The 21371-nt window shown below is 43.1% G+C and overlaps 1 protein-coding gene across 14 annotated transcripts in view; it reads right to left on the bottom strand.

Moving 5' to 3' along the window:
* The window catches only part of camk2d1 (calcium/calmodulin-dependent protein kinase (CaM kinase) II delta 1), a 94191-nt gene that overhangs the window by 48418 nt on the left and 24402 nt on the right, over positions 1 to 21371 (bottom strand). For all 14 annotated transcript variants that reach the window (XM_056442945.1, XM_056442947.1, XM_056442944.1 and 11 more), the window contains exons 3-5: positions 5361 to 5420; positions 3813 to 3867; positions 2999 to 3064 (exon numbers count right to left, since the gene is read on the bottom strand). In XM_056442945.1, coding sequence (XP_056298920.1) covers positions 2999 to 3064; positions 3813 to 3867; positions 5361 to 5420 — 181 coding nt within the window. The remainder of the gene's footprint in view (positions 1 to 2998; positions 3065 to 3812; positions 3868 to 5360; positions 5421 to 21371) is intronic.

The raw sequence follows: 21371 nt of genomic DNA, 5'->3' as shown, positions 1-21371 counted from the left end.
AGATGGAGGGAGACCATCAGTGGTCTTGTATGTCTTCCATTTTCTAATAATTGCTCCCACAGTTGATTTCTTCACACCGAGCTGCTTACCTATTGCAGATTCAGTCTTCCCAGCCTGGTGCAGGTCTACAGTTTGGTTTCTGGTGTCCTTTGACAGCTCTTTGGTCTTGGCCATAGTGGAGTTTGGAGTGTGACTGTTTGAGGTTGTGGACAGGCGTCTTTTATACGGATATCGAGTTCAAACACGTGCATTAAAACAGGTAACGAGTGGAGGACAGAGGAGCCTCTTAAAGAAGAGGTTACAGGTCTGTGAGAGCCATAAATCTTGCTCGTTTGTTATTGACCAAATACTTATTTTACTGAGGAATTTACCAATAAATTTTTAAAAATCATACAATTCAATTCAATTCAGTTTATTTGTATAGCCCAATTTCACAAATTTGTCTCGGAGTGCTTTACAATCTGTACACATAGACATCCCTGCCCCAAAACCTCACATCGGACCAGGAAAAACTCCCAAATAACCCTTCAGGGGGAAAAAAAGGGAAGAAACCTGCAGGAGAGCAACAGAGGAGGATCCCTCTCCAGGATGGACAGATGCAATGTGATTTTCTGGATTTTTTTCTTCTTATTTTGTCTCTCAGAATCAGAATCAGAATCAGTTTTATTGGCCAAGTAGTTTGCACAACAAGGAATTTGTCTTGGTAAAGTGTCTCTGTGCTTACACAAAATGTACATTACAACACAGAACAAACAAAACAAGTAGTGCAGAACAGAACAAACAGTGCAAAACAGTGCAACGGTCTAAGAAGTAAAGTGACTTAAGTATATACAAGAAGAAGTGGAGAGTGCGAGAAGAGAAGGGATAAATATATATGCTACAGTGGGTTATTGTTTAGTAGTGAGACGGCGAGGGGGAAGAAACTGTTTTTGTGTCTCAAGGTTTTCGCGAGCAGTGATCTGTAGCGTCTACCAGAGGGGAGGAGTTTGAATAGTTTGTGTCTGGGGTGGGAGGGGTCTGCAGTGATTTTTCCTGCCCGTTTCCTGACTCTGGAGGTGTACAGGTCTTGGATGGTGGGCAGGTTGGCACCGATGATCTTCTCTGCAGACCTGACTGTCCGTTGGAGTCGGTTCTGGTCTAGTTTGGTGGCCGATCCAAACCAGACAGTGATTGAAGTGCACAGAACAGACTCTATAACTGCGGTGTAGAACATGATCAGCAGCTCCTGAGGCAGGTTGTACTTCCTAAGCTGGCGCAGGAAGTACAACCTCTGCTGGGCCTTCTTGATGATTTTGTTGACATTAGGTTCCCACTTCAGGTTCCGGGAGATTGTGGATCCCAGAAACCTGAAGGATTCCACAGCCAACACAGTGTTATTGAGTATGGTGAGGGGGGGGCAGTGCTGGGGGGCTCCTCCTGAAGTCCACTGTCATCTCCACAGTCTTAAGCATGTTCAGCTCTAGGTTATTGCGACCCCCCCCGCACCACAGGACCAGCTGTTCAACTTCCCGCCTATATGCAGACTCGTCATCATCACGGATGAGGCCGATGACTGATGTGTCGTCTGCAAATTTTAGGAGTTGAACAGATGGGTCTCCTGAGGTGCAGTCGTTGGTGTAGAGGGAGAACAGCAGTGGGGAGAGCACGCATCCCTGAGGTGCACCAGTGCTGACTGACCGGGTGCTGGATATTGTTTCTCCCAGCCTCACCTGCTGCTTCCTGTCCGTCAGGAAGTTTGTAATCCACTGACAGGTGGAGGCAGGCACAGTGAGCTGGGTGAGTTTGGTGAGGAGGACTTCTGGGATGATGGTGTTGAACGCTGAGCTGAAGTCCACGAACAGCATCCTTGCATAGGTCCCTGGGGAGTCGCGGTGTTGCAGGATGGAGTGCAGCCCCATGTTGACTGCATCATCCACTGACCTGTTTGCCCGGTAGGCAAACTGCAGAGGGTCTAGCAGGGGGCCTGTGATGCCCTTCAGATGGGTCAATACCAGTCTCTCAAAGGACTTCATGACCACAGACGTCAGGGCGACGGGCCTGTAGTCATTCAGTCCAGTGATGGAGGATGTTTTGGGAACCGGGATGATGGTGGAGCGTTTGAAGCAGGAGGGGACTTCACACAGCTCCAGAGATCTGTTGAAGATCCGTGTGAAGATGGGGGCCAGCTGATCAGACAGGAGGGTGACACACCGTCTGGGCCTGCTGCCTTCCTCGTCTTCTGTCTCTGAAAGAGCCGGCACACATCCTCTTCACAGACCATCAGTGCCGGTGGGGGGTCAGGGGGGAGGGGGGAGGTGATAACAGGGGATGCAGATGACTGTGTGAGGTCTGAATTGGAGCGGGTGAGGGGTGTGAATGTGAAGGTTTACCTAGGATGAAAATTACTGGCCTCTCTCATCTTTTTAAGTGGGAGAACTTGCACAATTAGTGGCTGACTAAATATTTTTTCCCCCACTGTATCACTCTTGGATGAAAAAGTAGAGAAAAATACACATCCATGTTCTTTTTCAGATGTCCTCTTTAAAAGCGTCTCTCAGAATAAAAGCCACCACAACACAGAATCCAGATCCGTTACACATAAAGCAGGCTTTGTTGATCCATGAATGGATGTGCTCTGGGATAAAGAGTAACGCTTTACGGTACAACAAACATCAGAGGGTTCTATTCTTTGAGTGGATATGAATAGCTGGTCAGAAGGTGAAGTTGGGGGAAGTAGATCCACAAATCAAAGGACCCAAAGGTAGAACACAAAATGTAGAAGGATTTTGGCAATAAAAGTATATCAAAAGCAGCACAACGTTATGAAGAGGGCCTGTATTACTGTGTGTAATTCACATAAAAGCAGGTACTATGCAACCTCATGATATCATAGATATGGTTTTGTTCTACTTGAGTGTCTGCTTGAATATGCCTTTGAAGCCAAAGGAGACTCGATGGGTTTTGTATCACATGAATGTATTGTACATTCATAAATATCAAAACAGAGCTCTCCACTGACCTGGCATCGGCTTCGCTGTAGTACTCTCTGGCAACGATGTCCTCAAACAGCTCGCCACCGGTCACTCTGGAGGAGGAGATGAAGAGACAGGATGAAAGACACAAAGATGGAAAGTGTAGAATCACAGCTGTTCCTCTCTGTGTTTGGAGATGGCTTGATGATGTTGCACATTAACAAATCAAGATGATATCTTGAGTTTCTTACCAACTGGGTCAAAATAAGGATGCTATAGTGCTTATAGTTAGGGCTGAATCAGGTTGGCCCTGTTCCAGCCCCTACATATGCCGAGCATGAGGACTGAAACTGTAAAATGACTCTTTCCAGAAGAATCTGGCCCACATGAACGATCGTGTTTTACATTACAGCAAATCTGTATAACATGGAAGGGAAATAACATATCATTTGACTAAGGTTAGACATTAATGTATTTTTATTTGGTATTTAAATCTCTTTCGATTGCAGATGTTTTGATGCTAAAGTAAAAAGATTTGAGAGAGCAATGTGTATTACTTATATGTGAAGCTGAAGTGAATGATCCTATATGATGGCATGTGTCACATGTCATGTGCTCCAGCGTCTCTGCTGTCTGTGTGAACCTGGCGAGGGTGTGTCATGATGGAGCACATGGCGTTGCTAAAGCAGATGGAGCAAAGAGGAGGCGAGAAGTGTCTAATCTCCCATGGTGATATCTGATTGGCAGTTGTCAGCTTCTACCTCTCCTGAGCAAGATGTAAATATGTGCTCAGCTCATGTTTAACTATGTGATCTTAAATGTGCATGAATGTGATGTGCACAATAAGAATCCTGCACTTACAGGTCAAAGACCAGATAGTGGAATCCTTCTTCTGAAATGCTTTCATGCAGCCGCACTATGAGGGAGGGAGGAGAGTTATTCAGTTATATTACAATACGCAGTAGTAACTGTGTAGATTATGAAGACAGTGAACCGGTATGGCAACATGGCACTGTTACCCAATGTTTTCTTAATTTAAAGTACCAGTGTGTAGGTTTAGAGACATCTAGTGGTGAAGCAGCAGAATGCAACCAACTGAATCCTGAGTGGTAAGTCGTATCGCATGAGTCTTACAAGGTGGTCAATTCTTCTGCAAACTGTAAAGTATAATAATAATACTGGAGATCTTGGATCAAAATGATTAAATTGATCGAGTAGCTTGTGAAAAATACATGTGCTGTGCTGCCAATGTACCAGGAAACGTGTCATACATTTACTCAACGTGTGATATCTTCAGGTTTCAGCTGCAGGGAGCAAACATTAATTTGACTGACAGTCATGTCTTTTTGTTAAATACTGGATTAATCTTCAATTAAAAAAAGCAATTGAAACCAAATCCTTGACCAATAAGGTTAGTAAAAATTATCAATTACACAATAATGAAGATTTAAACGGGTACAATGGAAAGCTCGGCTGAAATTAATCACAAACACTGTGGCTTCCTAGTGGAGAGCATGAGGATAAGGCAAGGCAGCCAATCGAATCAAGGAAGAGGCTCAAGGCAGCCAATCGAATTAAGCAAGAGGCAGGCTTTCCTTCCTGTTTTCCCGACGAGACACTCATATTAGCGGTATTAAATTACGAAGAGCAATTATAAATGGAAACACTACTCCAACTGACTCCTGCTCAGCCGGAAGTACAACTGACAGCGCTCGCCATCGAGACACAATTAGCGTAATAGATTGTTGTATTCGCCTTACTCTTTCCTTTTCTATATATATATATTTTCCTCCTCCTCATGCCACAACACAGCAAAAGCGAGTCGTCTGCTTGAATCCATTTAGTAAATGAAGTTGTATCGCCCGGTTGCGCACGCAGGAGCTCCACTGGCAAAAAACGCGCCGGGCAAAACAGCTTTTAAAAGTCACGTCTGGTGTGATCGCGCCCTGAGTCTGTTTAATTCCGACACTGAAGAAGAGGACTTCAATGGTTTTAGTGCACAGGAGGACGATGGCGAGAGTGATCAATGACTTTTGCTGGTAGGTTCCTATATTTTCGCAGAGAAAATGTGTGCTGTTCAATTCCGATACTGAAGAAAACAACTTTAGTATTGTTAAAAGCACTGTTCTGAACAAAATCATTTATAGTATGTAGTTGTGGCTGTTACTGGCATTTATTTAATTCCAAGTTTTTTTTAATCTTTCCTGTAAAATCTTGTCGCGTTAATATCTCGTGTTTCAACGGGGACACCTGCGGCTTGGCTTATTTATGTACAATTTCTTTTTTCTTTAAAAAATTTGCAGGTGCGGCCTATATATAGGTGCGCTCTATAGTCCAGAAAATACGGTATATTAAACACAACTCTCCTCATGGCATTACAGAATGAGATACAGTACATGTAGTAGTTACCAATGTTGGCGTGCTTGAGCAGGCGGCAGATCTTCGCCTCTCGCTCCAGCTTCTGGTGGTCTGTGGAGACAAAAAGATTTAACATATGTATTATCATCCATCTGCTGAGCCCTCCTCACATTCTTCAACGCCCTCAGCATATTAAACACCGCGCACCTGTATCTCCACTGTGACCTTGGGAACCAATATGCTGTAAAGCTGCGTTCACATCAAAAGCGTTTTCCAAGCGAGTAGATCCCATGCAAAGTCAACTAACAGACGTGAGTGGTTATGATAGACGCAAATTTCCCCGGACGTTTGACGCGACTTGCGCGTCGCGAATTTTGCCCGACGATGATCAGCGTTGAGCTGCTCCTCTGTTGGTGAATCTAACTGCTGCTCTAATGGAGCTGGAAGAGACAGTTATTCAGACAGAGGTGAAAGTCACCGAGTTGTGTGAGCCTACGGGTGATGTCATGTATAAATATATATATGATATTAATGTTATTACATTACACATTACATGTCATTTAGCAGACGCTTTTATCCAAAGCGACTTACAATAAGTGCATTCAACCTAGAGTACAAACTAAGAACAACAAGAATAAATAAAGTAACATTTCCTCAACATAGTCGAACTACAAAAGTACCATAATAAGAGCTATTTAAGTGCCACTGAAGTGCAAATCTGTGTTTTAATCCAGATAGTCGGAAAAGATGTGTTTTTAGTTTCCGGGTGAAGCTGTAGAGACTTCCTGCTGTCCTGATGTCAGTGGGGAGCTCGTTCCACCACTGAGGAGCCAGGACAGCAAACAGTCTGGATTTCGAGTGATTAGCTCGAAGTGCAGGAGTCACAAGTCAATTGGCTGTTGCCGAGCGGAGCGACCGTGCCGGGGTGTACGGTGTGACCATATCCCGGATGTAGACGGGGCCCGATCCGTTCAGAGCACGGTACCAAGAACCAGTGTTTTGAAGCGAATGCGGGCAGCCACCGGTAACCAGTGGAGAGCGCGGAGGAGCGGAGTGGTGTGGGTGAACTTCGGGAGGCTGAAGACCAGTCGAGCTGCTGCATTCTGGATGAGCTGCAGAGGTCGGATGGCCTCAGCAGGTAGACCAGCCAGGAGGGAGTTGCAGTAGTCGAGGCGTGAAATGACCAGAGCCTGGACCAGAACCTGTGCCGCCTTCTGAGTAAGAAGAGGCCGTATTCTCCTGATGTTGTGCAGCATGTACCTACAGGAACGCGTCGTCACAGTGATGTTGGCCGTCAGGGAGAGTTGACTGTCGAGTGTCACCCCGAGGTTCCTGGCAGTTGGGGGCGGGGCCAACACAGAGCTGGTGAAGGTGGTAGTCAGGTCATGGGTGGGGGAGCCTTTCCCTGGAAGGAATAGTAGCTCGGTCTTGTCAGGGTTGATTTTCAGGTGGTGTGCAGACATCCACTGAGAGATGTCAGTCAGACAGGCAGAGATTCGCTCCACCACCTGTGTTTCGGACGGTGGAAACGAGAAGATCAGTTGGGTGTCATCGGCATAGCTATGGCAGGAGAAGCCATGCGAACGAATGACAGAGCCGAGAGAATTAGTGTACAGAGAGAAGAGGAGGGGACCCAGGACGGAGCCTTGAGGAACCCCAGTAGTGAGAGGACAAGGATCAGACACAGATCCTCTCCAAGTTACCCGGTAGGTGCGGTCTTTAAGGTAGGAAGAGAAAAGAGCGAGTGCAGTGCCTGAGATCCCCAGGTCCTGAAGAGAAGAGATAAGGATCTGGTGGTTCACGGTGTCGTGAACACAAACACGAGGGCGTTCGATGTTCAGACGTTTGTGGGACGTCCTAAACAAGTATAAAGCAGAACTAGTGGTTAGTTTTTCATGGTGGATGAGAGATGATAACCGTTTCCACGGAGTAAAGCCACGAGATAAGCTCCGCCCCTCGCACGAGTAAAGCGAAACGCTACAAATGGTCAAGCGAGTAAACTCACTTGGTATGAACGCGGCTTAAGACATTAGTGTGTACTGTCGCCAAGAGATGGCACATCTGGAGTACTACTAAGAATAAGAACGTGTTATCTGGTCAACCATGAAGTCAGACACAGATCTATGATGATGTATGTTCAGTTAAACTAAGACAACATGCTGACCAGGAGGACCAGCAGGTCAAAGCTCATCATGAAGTATACAGTAGTTGGTAAATACCGATGGGCCAGAGGTCAAGGACTCTGTGTAGAAGAGATGACAGTCAAAGCTTCAATGAACTGCTGCAACGGAACACATGTTCCTGAACTTGTGTTACTTCGCGCCTTTGCGTACTTGACCGATCTGATATTAATGTATCTAACCAACAGCATGTCATTTCTGTCTCTACGTGTCGCGTTAACACTTCTCGGCTCTTCGTCTCGCGCGCGGCAGAGCTCCGATGCCGGCGCGCGCATTGCTCAGCCGTGATGCACGCACACAGGTGAGCACACTCTCACTAGCACTTAAGCATGCAAAGCAACAAAAGATATACGAATGCAACGGTCTCGATATGAAATATCTTTACCTTGACAAAACAATCACAACTTCACTTCTATTATTTTGTTTTCTTTAACGTTATCACATCAGCCAAGTTTAGAATTTTGGGTAAAAGTTATAGGGCAAGAACTAACAATGTGTTCATTACTGATTATGTATTTGATATATTTTCTCAAATAATTGTTGGGTAAAAAAATGCATTAAAAATGCATAAATGATATCCTTTATAAGATTACATTCTCATATTCTGAAACCATGAAATATTTGACAATTTACATTAATTACAGATTAATGTCAATCAACTAATATATTAATTCAACCAATTGTTACAACTCCACTTTTTGTGAAAGCAGCCAGTGAATGCAAATAGTGAATGATGGAGTAAATTAGAGTCCTCTATTAGTATTACCAGACTGAGAGGATGTGAAGTACAGAAACATTAATATCTACTTTCCTAAACTGGTTTATTCTTCTGCCAGTTGTCCCGAGTCTATCCAGAGGCCATTTTTGTAATCAACCAGTAGCTGCAATGTGTCCCTGAATACTAAACTAATCAAAACCCTTAACACCATCAAGTTTACGGATCCTTGAAAAGGTTGATAGAAATAAGTCTGTGGCAGCTAGGGGGGTGGGGTCTCTAATTGACCTTGGCTGCTGGCTGATTACCAATTAGCTGCTCTGGCTGATTGGTAATCAGCTAGCAGCTGACGCTGCACCCATAAAAGAGCAGCAAAGAGTGGAAGGAGAGTCAGCAGAGGTGCCATCGTGCGGTTTGCTGAGTGCAATAAAGATGTTGCCAACTGTACCTCGTGTGTCTGCGAATCCTTGGTGCTTTGGGGGGATACCCACAGGTAACGGCCACAGAGCTGTGACAAAGTCATTATTTACAAATGCTTGCATCAGATGGATTTGATTCATCAAAGATCACCTTGACATTATGGCAATAATAACACCACCAACTAGATGCAACAGAGTACTCACTGTGAGCAGCACTCATTTGCTATTCAAATCAAGAGGCGTAGAGGAGGATGTATTATTGGAGACTAACTTATCCAAAAGACTGTTGAATATTTCATAAACACCTCATGTTAAAGTATTCTATTATTCACCACTGCGGATCATACAGGCCTGACACAGACTACCTTTTCATATTATGTGTCAGTCCTGCTGTGCAACAATGCATCTGCAGGTCAGTCAGCCCAGAGCATAATGTCGTGATGCTCTGACCGACCTCCTGCGTCACCATCAGGTTCAACATGTTCAAAGTGAATCTCCTCACAATCAGGTTGAACTGTAAGTACTCTAAACTACCGTTCAAAAGTTTGGGGTCATCCAGACAATTGTGTCTTCCATGAAAACTCACTTTTATTTATCAAATGAATTGAAAATTGAATAGAGAATATAGTCAAGACATTGACAAGGTTAGAAATAATGATTAATATTTGAAGTATTAATTTTGTTCTTCAAACTTCAAGCTCAAAGGAAGGCCAGTTGTATAGCTTATATCACCAGCATAACTGTTTTCAGCTGTGCTAACATAATTGCACAAGGGTTTTCTAATCAGACATTAGTCTTCTAAGGCGATTAGCAAACACAATGTACCATTAGAACACTGGAGTGATAGTTGATGGAAATGGGCCTCTATACACCTATTGAGATATTTCATTAAGAAACCAGACGTTTCCACCTAGAATAGTCATTTACCACATAACAATGTATAGTGTGTATTTTTGATTAATGTTATCTTTATTGAAAAAACAGTGCTTTTCTTTGAAAAATAAAGACATTTCTAAGTGACCCCAACATTTTGAACGGTAGTGTACATAATTGATGAATGCTGTTGAATTCCACGTGATGTTTTCATCTAAAATAATTGTTGTATTATTATTATTACTATTTTGTTGTATACTATTTCCCCTGTAAAGCAATGCGTAACACAAGTGTAAAACAAAATAGGCATCCTAAATACTTTTTTGAGAGACCATCGAGTTCATTTAGTTGTCACTGCTGGTGATGGGAGCAGACACGGTTTTAATTTCCTGTTAAAAAGGACGGAGCTCGTGATTTATATATAAACGTCACCACTTTGACATAATGTTGGCTATTTCAACAACAACATTGTTAGTCAACTGTAAATATAATATAATAATATAATATTTGGGGCGGCTGTAGCTCAGTGGGGTAAGAGGGTCGTCCTGCAACCGCAAGGCTGTGGGTTCGATCCCCGCTCTCCCCATTAGTTGCAAGTCGAAGTGTCCTTGAGCAAGGCACTGAACCCCCAGTTGCTTCCCGGGCGCTTCACTGCAGCCCACTGCTCCTTAATAACTAAGGATGGGTTAAATGCAGAGAACTAATTTCCCCTTGGGGATTAATAAAAGTGTATATTTATTTTATTTTTTATAATTCCATGTTCGTAGTAGTGCATCATCTGCATAAAGTAAGAACTGGTGAACTACCACACACTGGTTTCCAGCTACGGACAGTCAACAATGTGTCTATGTAAATATAATAGTCATAAGTGTAAACTGACACTTTACAAGTCTGGACTCCTCAGACCAATGGCAGAGCTGTACTCCTCCTCCGACCAATAGGAGGGCTGTAATCCTCCTCAGACCAATGGGAGAGCTGTAATCCTACTCAGACCAATAGGAAGGCTTTAATATCCTGGTGAAGGTCTCCACAGCAGCCTCAAACTCACCATCTCGGGACGATCATAAATAGTTCAGAGACCAAAACATGGATTAGTTCCAGTTTCGGCCAGACCCTAGTGCTCCTCCATGGACCACTCCACTTCACCAGAATACAAAAGGGAAAGAAGGCTATTTCTCAATCATAAACTCAGTCACTCTGGAGCTGGCCCACTTCTAAAGCCCAAAAGGACTTCAGACTGTCACCATCAGCGCCATGGAAACCAGGACAGCTGCTGTTCTCAAACAGCTGCTTGCACAGCACATCTGGGTAACACATCCGCTCCCACAGACATGTAACTCACAGAATAAACACATTATCAGGCTGTCCTAATATTACCTAATTTAAACAAAGACCTTTGAGAGATAAGTATGTATGAGGAAAGGTCCGTCCGTCCCTCCTTACCAATTTCACTCACGTGATGTCCTGAAAGTAATAGGTGAGTAATGGAGTTTGGTGCCAGGAGACGAGAGTGTGACACAAGAGAACTGGCAACATCTCCCTTCACATTTCCTCTCCTTCAGACACTCCAGCAGACTGAGGCGATGTTCATCATAGAGTCAACAGCATGGTACGGATGGGGAGGAGACATGATGTGTTAATACTGATATGCAAGTGCTGTCCTCTATGGTTACAGGTTTATATGGTAACCTTTGGGTCATGTTATCAGGCGGTACAATAGTAAGAGCTGAAATTAATAATAATGAGAAGGCCACTCTTTTGTTAAAACTTGCTTTCATTCTGTTAGGTTGTAGAAAGTCTTCCTTACTAATAGAAGGTATTGGTGTGAAGGGTTTGATAAAAAGAGAATGTCATGTCTCGTCGGTTGTGTTAAGTTTGAGGTTTAAGTCCTGTTTTCCATGTCCGCTTTTATTTTGTAGTAACAGTCCTCTCTCATTTCAGAAACTTTATTTCCTGCCCCGGTGTTTCCTGTTAGTGTGATTGTCTGCTCCACCCCTGATTGTGTCCACCTGTTCCCCGTTTCCTCATGTATTTAAGCCTGTGTCTACCTGTGTCTTGTGTCAGATCGTCTTGTCTCTTGTCTCGTCCTGATCGTTCTTGATAGTGTCGTCTTTTGTCCTGGTTTACTTTTCCAGCATAGTTGTGATTTTGTTTTGTACTTTGTTCAAGTCTTTTTCCAGCATAGCTGTGATTTTCTGTTTTTATAAACTCTTTTGATTGCCCTGAACTTTGGAGTCGTGCTTTTGGGTCCTGTTTTTGAGTCGTGACAGAGAACAAAAGACTGAAAACTGATTCAACCAGAACGACATCTGAAAACCTGGAAAGAGACAAAGAGCCGTCTGGGCCACAGCTGAAGAAATCACAAGTTGTTGTTTTAGAAACTAGAAATTATTTTTTGGGGGAATATAATTAGGGATCTTGGACGTGGAGAACCCAAATGAGTTATAAAAGCAGAGATTTCTATAAACTCCATCTCCAATTGTTATCCCTGAGCAGCAAAAGGAGCGATGCAATCACAAAACCCTTCCCCGCACGATCTACTGATCCTCCTCTCCTCTCCGGCTGGACCCCAAACACACTTAGACAAACCGGAGCGCACCAACTCACAAACACAATAAGAGTGATGTAAACATGATTTTCACTGGCAATGTGCCAATGCTCATTGTGCATCCCCACAGGGGGTTTCATATTCTGAAGCATGAGCTGACAACGTTCATTAGCAATTCACTGCTGGGGTTGCTCTGGAGACTCAATAATAAGAGGGCCCTGTGAATATGCAATTAGCCATAGCTATGTCGGATTATTTTAGTGTGTGTGGGCCTTCATGGGTGGACAGAGGGGGGAGAGTGGCTGTGTCACATTGAGTCACCGCCCACTGGAGGCTTTGAGTGTGTAATGTGGCGGTTTCTGCTCATTTTCAGGTTCATATACATATCTCTAGTTTTAGCAAACACTCTGCACAATGCTTCAAAACAAGTGTAATTCTGTGAAACACAATGCAGTGCATAAATACACAGCACCTGCTTTTAGAGGAGCAACTGGGGGTTCAGTGGCTTGCTCAAGGACACTTCAACATGAACTATGGGGAGAGCGGGTGTCTCTGCTGAGGGAAGATAACCGTTGATGCCTTTTTGGTGAGTTATTAACAATCTTTGTGTGCTTATTAAATACCTTCTCCTGCTACATGGTTCACGTTGGTGACATAACCTCGCGAGGTGTTCCCTCTCTACTCACCTCATCCCACTGATCCTAGAGAGCCTTGAGGGGTGCAGTAAAAGTCATGCTCATGACTGTCAAAACTAAACGGGCCAGCTTGACCCCTCCACCCTGCTGCACAAAAGAACTCTCGTCTTTCCCAAGTGTGTCCGCCTGTACTGCTTAGATTACAGATACATATTTTGCTGCACCGAGAGAGCGAGTGCGAATACGAGAGAGAGAGAGAGCTTATAGTTAGGGCTGAATCAGGTTCACCTGGTCCAGCCCCTAGAGATGCTGCTATAGGCTTATAGGCTGCTGGGGGACATTTAGGATACACTGAGAACCTATCTACTCTTCTCTCTACTTATGGATGAAGTTACATCTCTTTATCACACTTTATTTACTCTGCTTCCTCCCTGGAGTCTTTGTGACTTCACGTCTCATAGGGTCCATTGGACCTGGCTGGGTCTGAAGCCTCCTGCCCTGTGAGCCAGCCTCCTGCCATGGCCCTGCTGATACTGTGATATTGGGCAATATAAAATAAACTGAATTGAAATAAATTGATTGTAGCCCAATCTCTTTGGACCACTTTAAGCCACTTCTAGCTCGAGTCTGGGTTAGCCATAGCATGAGCTCAGAGACCATACGAAGAAATCCAGTTTACACACGACTCCATCCGACAGTTTAATGTCACCATGAAAGTAACATGGACGACCAGGGCCTGAAAGGTGTGATCATAGAAGTCAAATGTGACTCAATATCTAAACTTGAATAACCGCCTCACGGTTGTATGCTTCTGCCAACTAGTTAAAGTTTACATCCATTTCTGCCCAAGATGTCATCACTTCATTTTTAATGATTAAATAATGTAATCTAGGATTATACCTTTAAGTCTAAAACTGAAAATCTGCGAGTCCAGAGCGAGACGCAAAAATGATCTGATCATACATCAGTGACTCACTTTGATAGACAGTTGATGACAGCGCTGTGCAGCAGGAAGAGAACCCGTCACACTGTCAGACTACAGCAGGCTGAGCTCCATGTTCTGCCCCAAGCCGCTTTCCCTGTACCCCACCACCCCAGGCACACTCTCCACTCGGATACTGAAGCTGTGGTGGGAGGTGACATGACATGTCAGTCAGCATGTGGTTGGCAGGCGGCACCGCCGAGGGAGACTGACTGCGGTCGGCACGCTGCCGGCCTCATGAGCAGTCAGTGCGACATCTGTCATTAATCCCACATTTGACAGTCATGCCTTCTGACGTGCTTGACACACTTAGTCCACCGCCGCATGTTTTGATGAAGTGCAGCAGATGGGCTTCTGATGTAAGGACACTTAAGTTAAGCAATGAATATTATCCTCAAGTTCCTCTGAGCAGACCAATGACATCATCAGATCTGCCTCCAATCCAGCCTGAAATGCTGGTGCACATGTACAAACGAGTCCTACACACCTGTGGTTGAACAACCTTTTTCCCACAATAACACTGCATTGTGAACAACACATCAGGGGGATTAGCCGTTAGCAGCCAGTGGGCAGCACAGTCCTGCTTCGCCAAATAACGGTACCGGAGGTTACACTTTGATGTGCAAGCTCTTTTCAGAAAAGAGTTGTGTTGGGTCAATTACATAGTATCTACTTTGACATTGCCTGCTAAATGTGTGTATCAAAATAAAAAGCATCGATGAAGGATGCAACACTTTCAGGGGACATTTTCATTCTCTCCACAGTTGTGCAGTTGCTGCCACTCGTGTTTTAAGAAGTAGTCTCTCTAATGAGGAGGTGCCCTCTCTGTTTAAACAATGCAAGACTGAATGTGTGAAATGAAGAATAGGATAGCTTTTTATTCCCCTGCTTTCACTTCCCATGTGAGTCAGTCAATCTTGATTCCACCTCAGGTCCATCTCTTTGTCGGTGGGTCATCTTGCTGTTTGGACTTCTGTTATCTGCTACCTGTTCCACTTATCTCCCCGCCTGCCTTTGGACTCACTGGCTGTAATCCTTTTCCCTAATAAATGATTGAACTGCACCAATCTGCCGGTCCTCATCTGCATTGGGGTCCTTCTCCTGCTCTCCCAATCAGGACTTTTAAGAAACTGAAGAAAAATCTCTAGTATAAAGATATAAATGGTGCTTATATCCTTTGTGTAGAAACTCAGTTTTACAGATCTCTCTATCAAATAAACTAATCTACCATGTTTACTGTTAATGCCACAATTCATAGGGTGACTAAAAAGAGGGGAAAGGAATTGTGCTTCCTGGTGCCTCAGAGGCGGAACACACCCGTTCCAGCTTTCTTTCAAAGACTTTTACTAGAACTGTGCCGATTGGTGATCGAAAGGGATTTTGTCAAATGAAGAGGCGATCGGCTATTGGTTTCACGTATTACTCATTGAACAGAGACGTTTAAACAATAATGTCTCAAATCTGCACCCCACCCTACATTTAGACATGTTTCTATTGGTGTGGCATGTCTGCCCGCTGAGCCCTGTTATACGTCACAAGGGACTTCCACATCCTTCATTACAAACCAGTGTGCTGTCTCTTGACACCCGGTGTGTTCGCTCTATATATTCCTGCTCACAAAACCTTTGCTTGAGCTCCATACAGTGGTTAACGTTATGGATATGATTTGGATTGCAATATTACATTATGTTAAAAGGAACACAAATACGATCGAGCCACCTTCTACATGAATTCTTGAACCACGTTGTTGTTGTTGTTGTTGTTGTTGTCGGCAAACAAGACTTGTAGTATGAGCTTCGTCAGCTGTGAAAAGTTATATGATCAAGGAGTTAACATGATTGGGTTTTATGACCTTATTATTGGAGCTAAAATCATCTGGGGCCGGTATTTCAAAACTTGTAATCCAGATCAGAATGATCCGGATAACCAAATTCCCCTTTCCTCAGCCACGGATCAACCTGATCCATCCCGGTATTTCAAAACGTTGCGGGATTGGATCAAAGTGATCCTGATACCGGCAGATTGGGATTTCCAAATCCGTCCCCGCCCCCTGGATCAGACAGGAAACCGGAAACGGAGCGAACATTTTACGGAAAAAAGGAGAAGCTGGCACTACTGTTGTCTCTAAATCTAAGTATAATATTGGTCAGTATTGATGCGTCTTAAAACAAGATGAAAGACAATCACTATATTGAGTTAACAAATTACGTAAATCTGCATAAAGTTGAAAGAATAGCTCGGCGAAGTCAAATAAAGCCGAGTTCGCGCTAACGCGAGCTAACGCTGCTCCGTTGACTTCTGTGTTAAGGAGCTAACACGTTGGTAAAGAGGCTAGCGTCTGTACGTCGCGCTCCACATTTTAATACATTTACTCGCAATGCATTGTGTGTAGATTTTAAAATGTGTTGGACATATCTCCGATGTGAGGACAGGGATGTCTATGTGTGCAGTTTGTAAAGCCCTCTGAGGCAAATGTGTAATTTGTGATAATGGGCTACACAAAATGAACTCAATTAAGTTGCATTTTTAGGAAACAGTAGTCAACAAAAGAGATAAAACCTTAATATGCGTTTTCTTTATAGATGTTTGTGGAAAGAGAAGACAGCCAGTTAACACAGAGCTGCTCCAAATGCCATAACCGTTTAAGCTTTGGCTATGAACATTAAGTGTGCTGAATGCATGTTAATAAATACATTTGACTGATTTTCAAAGAATATATATATTTTTTTTTACTTCAATTTTTCACTGCGTTTTCTGAAAAAGAATGGAACGTGCAAAGAAAATAAACATTTATCAAACAGCAGTCTAGCTATATGTGTATCAAACAATGAACTTTGGGAGCAGTTACACCTCGGCTGGTCCAACCTTTTCATGTAATCTCCCTCAAATCCACCTCTGAGGTGGGATCAGGATAATCCTGATTTTTAGGATCAAACTGATCCAGATTTCCCACCAAAGTTTTGAAATACTCAACAGCAGTGTTTAATCCGGATAAAAGGCAGGATTGGATTACCAAATCCGAATCTGAATCTTCAGGATCAGATTTGCTTTGAAATACCCGTTTTGGGGATCTGATCAGGATTTAATCCAATCCAGGAGGATTAATCCTGGTGGATCATTTTGAAATACCGGCCCCTGGAGATGGGGGAATCTATAGTGGGAGGTCATCTGCATAGATGGGACAGGGGTGTCGTATTTGTACAGATTGTAAAGCCCTCTGAGGCAAATTTGTAATTTGTGATATTGGGCGAAACAAAATGAACTGAATTGAATTGAAATTGAATGCTGACCGTGTGCCTTATGTTTCTGTAACATACCAACTGCAACGAAGGGTGCCTTGAGGACATAAATACAGTGGGGGGGAAAAGTATTTAGTCAGCCACCAATTGTGCAAGTTCTCCCACTTAAAAAGATGAGAGGCTATTAATTTTCATCATAAGTAGATCGCATCTATGAGACAAAATGAGAAGAGAAAAAAAATCAAGAAAATCACATTGTCTAATTTTTAAAGAATTTATTGGTAAATTCCTCGGTAAAATAAGTATTTGGTCAATAACAAACAAGCAAGATTTATTTCTCTCACAGACCTGTAACCTCTTCTTTAAGAGGCTCCTCTGTCCTCCACTCGTTACCTGTATTAATGGCACGTGTTTGAACTCGTTATCAGTATAAAAGACGCCTGTCCACAACCTCAAAGAGTCACACTCCAAACTCCACTATGGCCAAGACCAAAGAGCTGTCAAAGGACACCAGAAACCAAACTGTAGACCTGCACCAGGCTGGGAAGACTGAATCTGCAATAGGTAAGCAGCTCGGTGTGAAGAAATCAACTGTGGGAGCAATTATTAGAAAATGGAAGACATACAAGACCACTGATGGTCTCCCTCCATCTGGTGCTCCACGCAGGATCTCACCCCGTGGGGTCAACATGATCACAAGAACGGTGAACACAAATCCCAGAAGCACCCGGGGGGACCTAGTGAATGACCTGCAGAGAGCTGGGACCAACGTAACCACGGCTACCATCAGTAACACACTACGCCGCCAGGGACTCAACCCTGCAGGGCCAGAGGGTCCCCCTGCTTGAGCCAGTACATGTCCAGGCCCATCTGAAGTTGGCTAGAGAGCATTTGGATGATCCAGAAGAGGATTGGGAGAATGTCATATGGTCGGATGAAACCAAAATATAACTTTTTGGTAAAAACTCAACTCGTCGTGTTTGGAAGAGAAAGAATGCCGAGCTGCATCCAAAGAACACCATACCTCCTGTGAAGCATGGGGGTGGAAACATCATGCTTTGGGGCTGTTTTTCTGCAAGGGGACCAGGACGACTGATCCGTGTAAAGGAAAGAATGAATGGGGCCGTGTATCGTGAGATCTTGAGTGAAACCCTCCTTCCATCAGCAAGGGCCTTGAAGATGAACCGTGGCTGGGTCCTTCAGCAGGACAGTGATCCTAAACGCACCGCCGAGCAGCGAAGGAGTGGCTTCGGAAGAAGCATTTCAAGGTCCTGGAGTGGCCTAGCCAGTCTCCAGATCTCAACCCCAGAGACAATCTGTGGAGGGAGTTGAAAGTCCGTGTTGCCCAGCGACAGCCCCAAAACATCACTGCTCTAGAGGAGATCTGCATGGAGGAATGGGCCAAAATACCTGCAAAGTGTGTGGAAATTTTGTGAAGACGTACAGAAAACGTTTGACCTCTGTCATTGCCAACAAAGGGTATATAACAAAGTATTGAGATGAACTTTTGTTATTAACCAAATACTTATTTTACCCAGGAATTTACCAATAAATTCTTTAAAAATCATACAATGTGATTTTCTGGATTTTTCCCCCTCATTTTGTCTCTCATAGTTGAGGTTTATCTGTGATGAAAATTACAGGCCTCTCATCTTGTTAAGTGGGAGAACTTGCACAATTGGTGGCTGACTAAATACTTTTTCTCCCCACTGTAACTACCACACCAGTTGAGATAAAAGAGATAGATTAAAACACCATAAATCAATCTGGTGAAGCCTTACGTTTATCACGAGTAAATAAGAATGAGCGTACATGTTTTGCATTAGTGTGCTTTGCTGCCTCTGACAAATGTGCTAAACACCATGGGGATTTGGTTTGTAGCATCTATTTCTGTCTGTCTCCCTCCCCCTCATCTGCTTATTCAAATTAGTCTAGATAGCGACAGGCATATTCAAATTTCAGTCAGGGATCATGTTTAGGATTGTTTACAACAACAACAACAACAAGCTCGACAAGACTCTGAAATGCAAAAGGTATCCAGAGAAATTCAGGAGGGAGGTGAAAAGATGTATGGATGGTTAAGGCTCAAGGCAATAAGTGAATGAGAACCATAGTGGGCAGGCTGTGGTCAGGAGACATGGAGAACAACTGGATGCACAAGAAGTAGCAGTATGATTACACATTGACGCCACACCTGCAGCCTTATTAGGAGCTGATTGCAAATGATTAGGAGCTGTATTTGCATAAGAAATACTAAAAACAATGATTGGTGGAGATGGAGTTACGCACTGGGTATTGTTTGAGATCATCTAAACATGGTGTGGATTTGAGACTCGCGTTGCAGCACAGATATAAAGCTGGTATGTGATCATGTCGTGTTAAAGCGATACAAGTAAATCCATTTACTGCTTAGCTTTGACTGAAACCTAATAGTTGAAACAAGAATAGTATTGACGAAATGTACACAAAACCAATATGTCACTTCAAACTCAATGTTGGTCACCATGTAAACACCAGAAAACAGTAACTGGAGGATGCTTTTACACCAAGGCCACGACGTAGAAACAACATAATACGTCCCGTCAAACCATCGACACACATTCCGGCATTTTCTTTTAGTCTATGCAAGTCTATACAGGTCTGCTTCAACAACAGCGATAACTGCTCTAACTACTCAAAAAAAAGCAAAAAATTGGGTTTCCAATGCATTTCCAGAAAGGGGATAATACTTATTAATGCACTCATCCAGGCTTTACCAAATTATGAGTACTAACAAAAGGAAAGTAGTAACATTCAACCTTGTTTCTCATTTGCATAACTTGGCGGAGACAGACACCGCCTGTATTGTTCTACGACAGCCGCTCAGCTCTCAGAGGTAAGTGTACTTTGCATTCAGGGAAAACACAGGACCTGTCCGTCAAAGCCCGGGCACACAAGGCTCTGAGAACACCTCCCGCTGGCGACCTTTATTTACCGCCACCTACACGCTCACTTTCATCTCTTTGCTCCATCATTGTCCTTTTTTGCCCTGCTTTCATCATTTCAAGCTGTTAGTCACCTGATTCCTGTTTGATCTCTTTCTGCTGCCTGTATCCAGAAGCTCACAAATTACATATAATATCTCCTCCAACAATATCCAACGGCTGGCAGATTGTAACATATTATGGGAGCATCTTTTAAAAGCTGCTGAATATGAATGTATTGGTATTTTGTATCATCATTCATCCCTTCTCTTCTCCATGTGTTCATTTATATCCAAGTACTTGATGAAGTGCAAAAGATTCATAACTCTGGAAATGGAGTCCAGAACTGTCTGATTATGGTCCAACTAACCCTTTTAGTACTTTCAATTATTTATTATGAGCTTTCATTATTGTCTTAGTATTAGGACGTTAAACGGATCATAATTACCTCTTATATTTATTTTATCTCCTACAAACACCTGGATTTATTAAAGTTCATCATCAAAAAGTAAAATTGAAGATTCCATTGAACGCATCATGATTACCGTTTGGAGCTTGAATGCAGCACAATAGAACTTCATGTAACATCTCTCTATATTCTCGTTACAACATAACAGGCCTACGTGTCGGCCTAATGTTGCTTTATCTCTGTTATTCAGCAGGACTGTGCTACTACTTAACTGATGATTTCAAAACGTATGTTTTAAAATTGTAGAATTATCTAAGTTCATCGGCTAGAAAGCATTAATGCTGACGTATGATCGCATGTTTTTACTAAATATCGGTCACATGTGTTTCGTATTTGATTGCATACACTGATGAGGCATTCCACTTGCCAAGGCGCCCCAAATGAGGTCTTTCAGGAGTAACTGCAAATGCTTGCTCTGCAGCAGCATTTGTAATCGGAGCATTTATAATAATAATAATTCAGACTTCTATAGCGCTTTTCTGAATACCCAAAGACGCATTTCTTGACGTTCAGCTGACAATACAACAACAGCAGACGTGAGAGGTTCCGTTTCCACAGCAACGTGCAAACATAACAGTCTAATCTATTTTGTGAAAAAGGAAAATATCCATTTCATTCTTATGCTATCGGCGGACAGATATCACTTCTGTAAATAATCATGTTAAGGGTAAAAAGCTTCTCAATGGGTATAGAAGTGACTTCACATCCTTTTTGTTACATAAGTAACCATTTATATTTGGTGATCAGAGATTTAAGAGCGGGATAGTTTTATACCAAGTGGAACATGTTACGGTTAAAATAAACATAAACAAGATAAGATAAGGGAAAAGAGGTTTTTATCGTCATTGTTGTCTTACAACGATATTTCATTTGATGGCCCACAGCTAGCCAGTAGCAACAAACAACAAAGATAGATGAGGATACAAATGTCAATACTTTGTCTACCAAGCAAAATCTGTGTTACAGCATTGAGTTATGAAACATTGGTTGGTCAACTCTTATCGACTTATTCTTTGATTAGATACTTCCTGGAATCTTT

This window comes from Pseudoliparis swirei, chromosome 21 (assembly GCF_029220125.1).
Source record: "Pseudoliparis swirei isolate HS2019 ecotype Mariana Trench chromosome 21, NWPU_hadal_v1, whole genome shotgun sequence".
NCBI lineage: Eukaryota > Metazoa > Chordata > Actinopteri > Perciformes > Liparidae > Pseudoliparis > Pseudoliparis swirei.
Note: the sequence above shows the minus strand (reverse complement) of the source record. Positions and strands in the feature narration are given on the sequence as shown.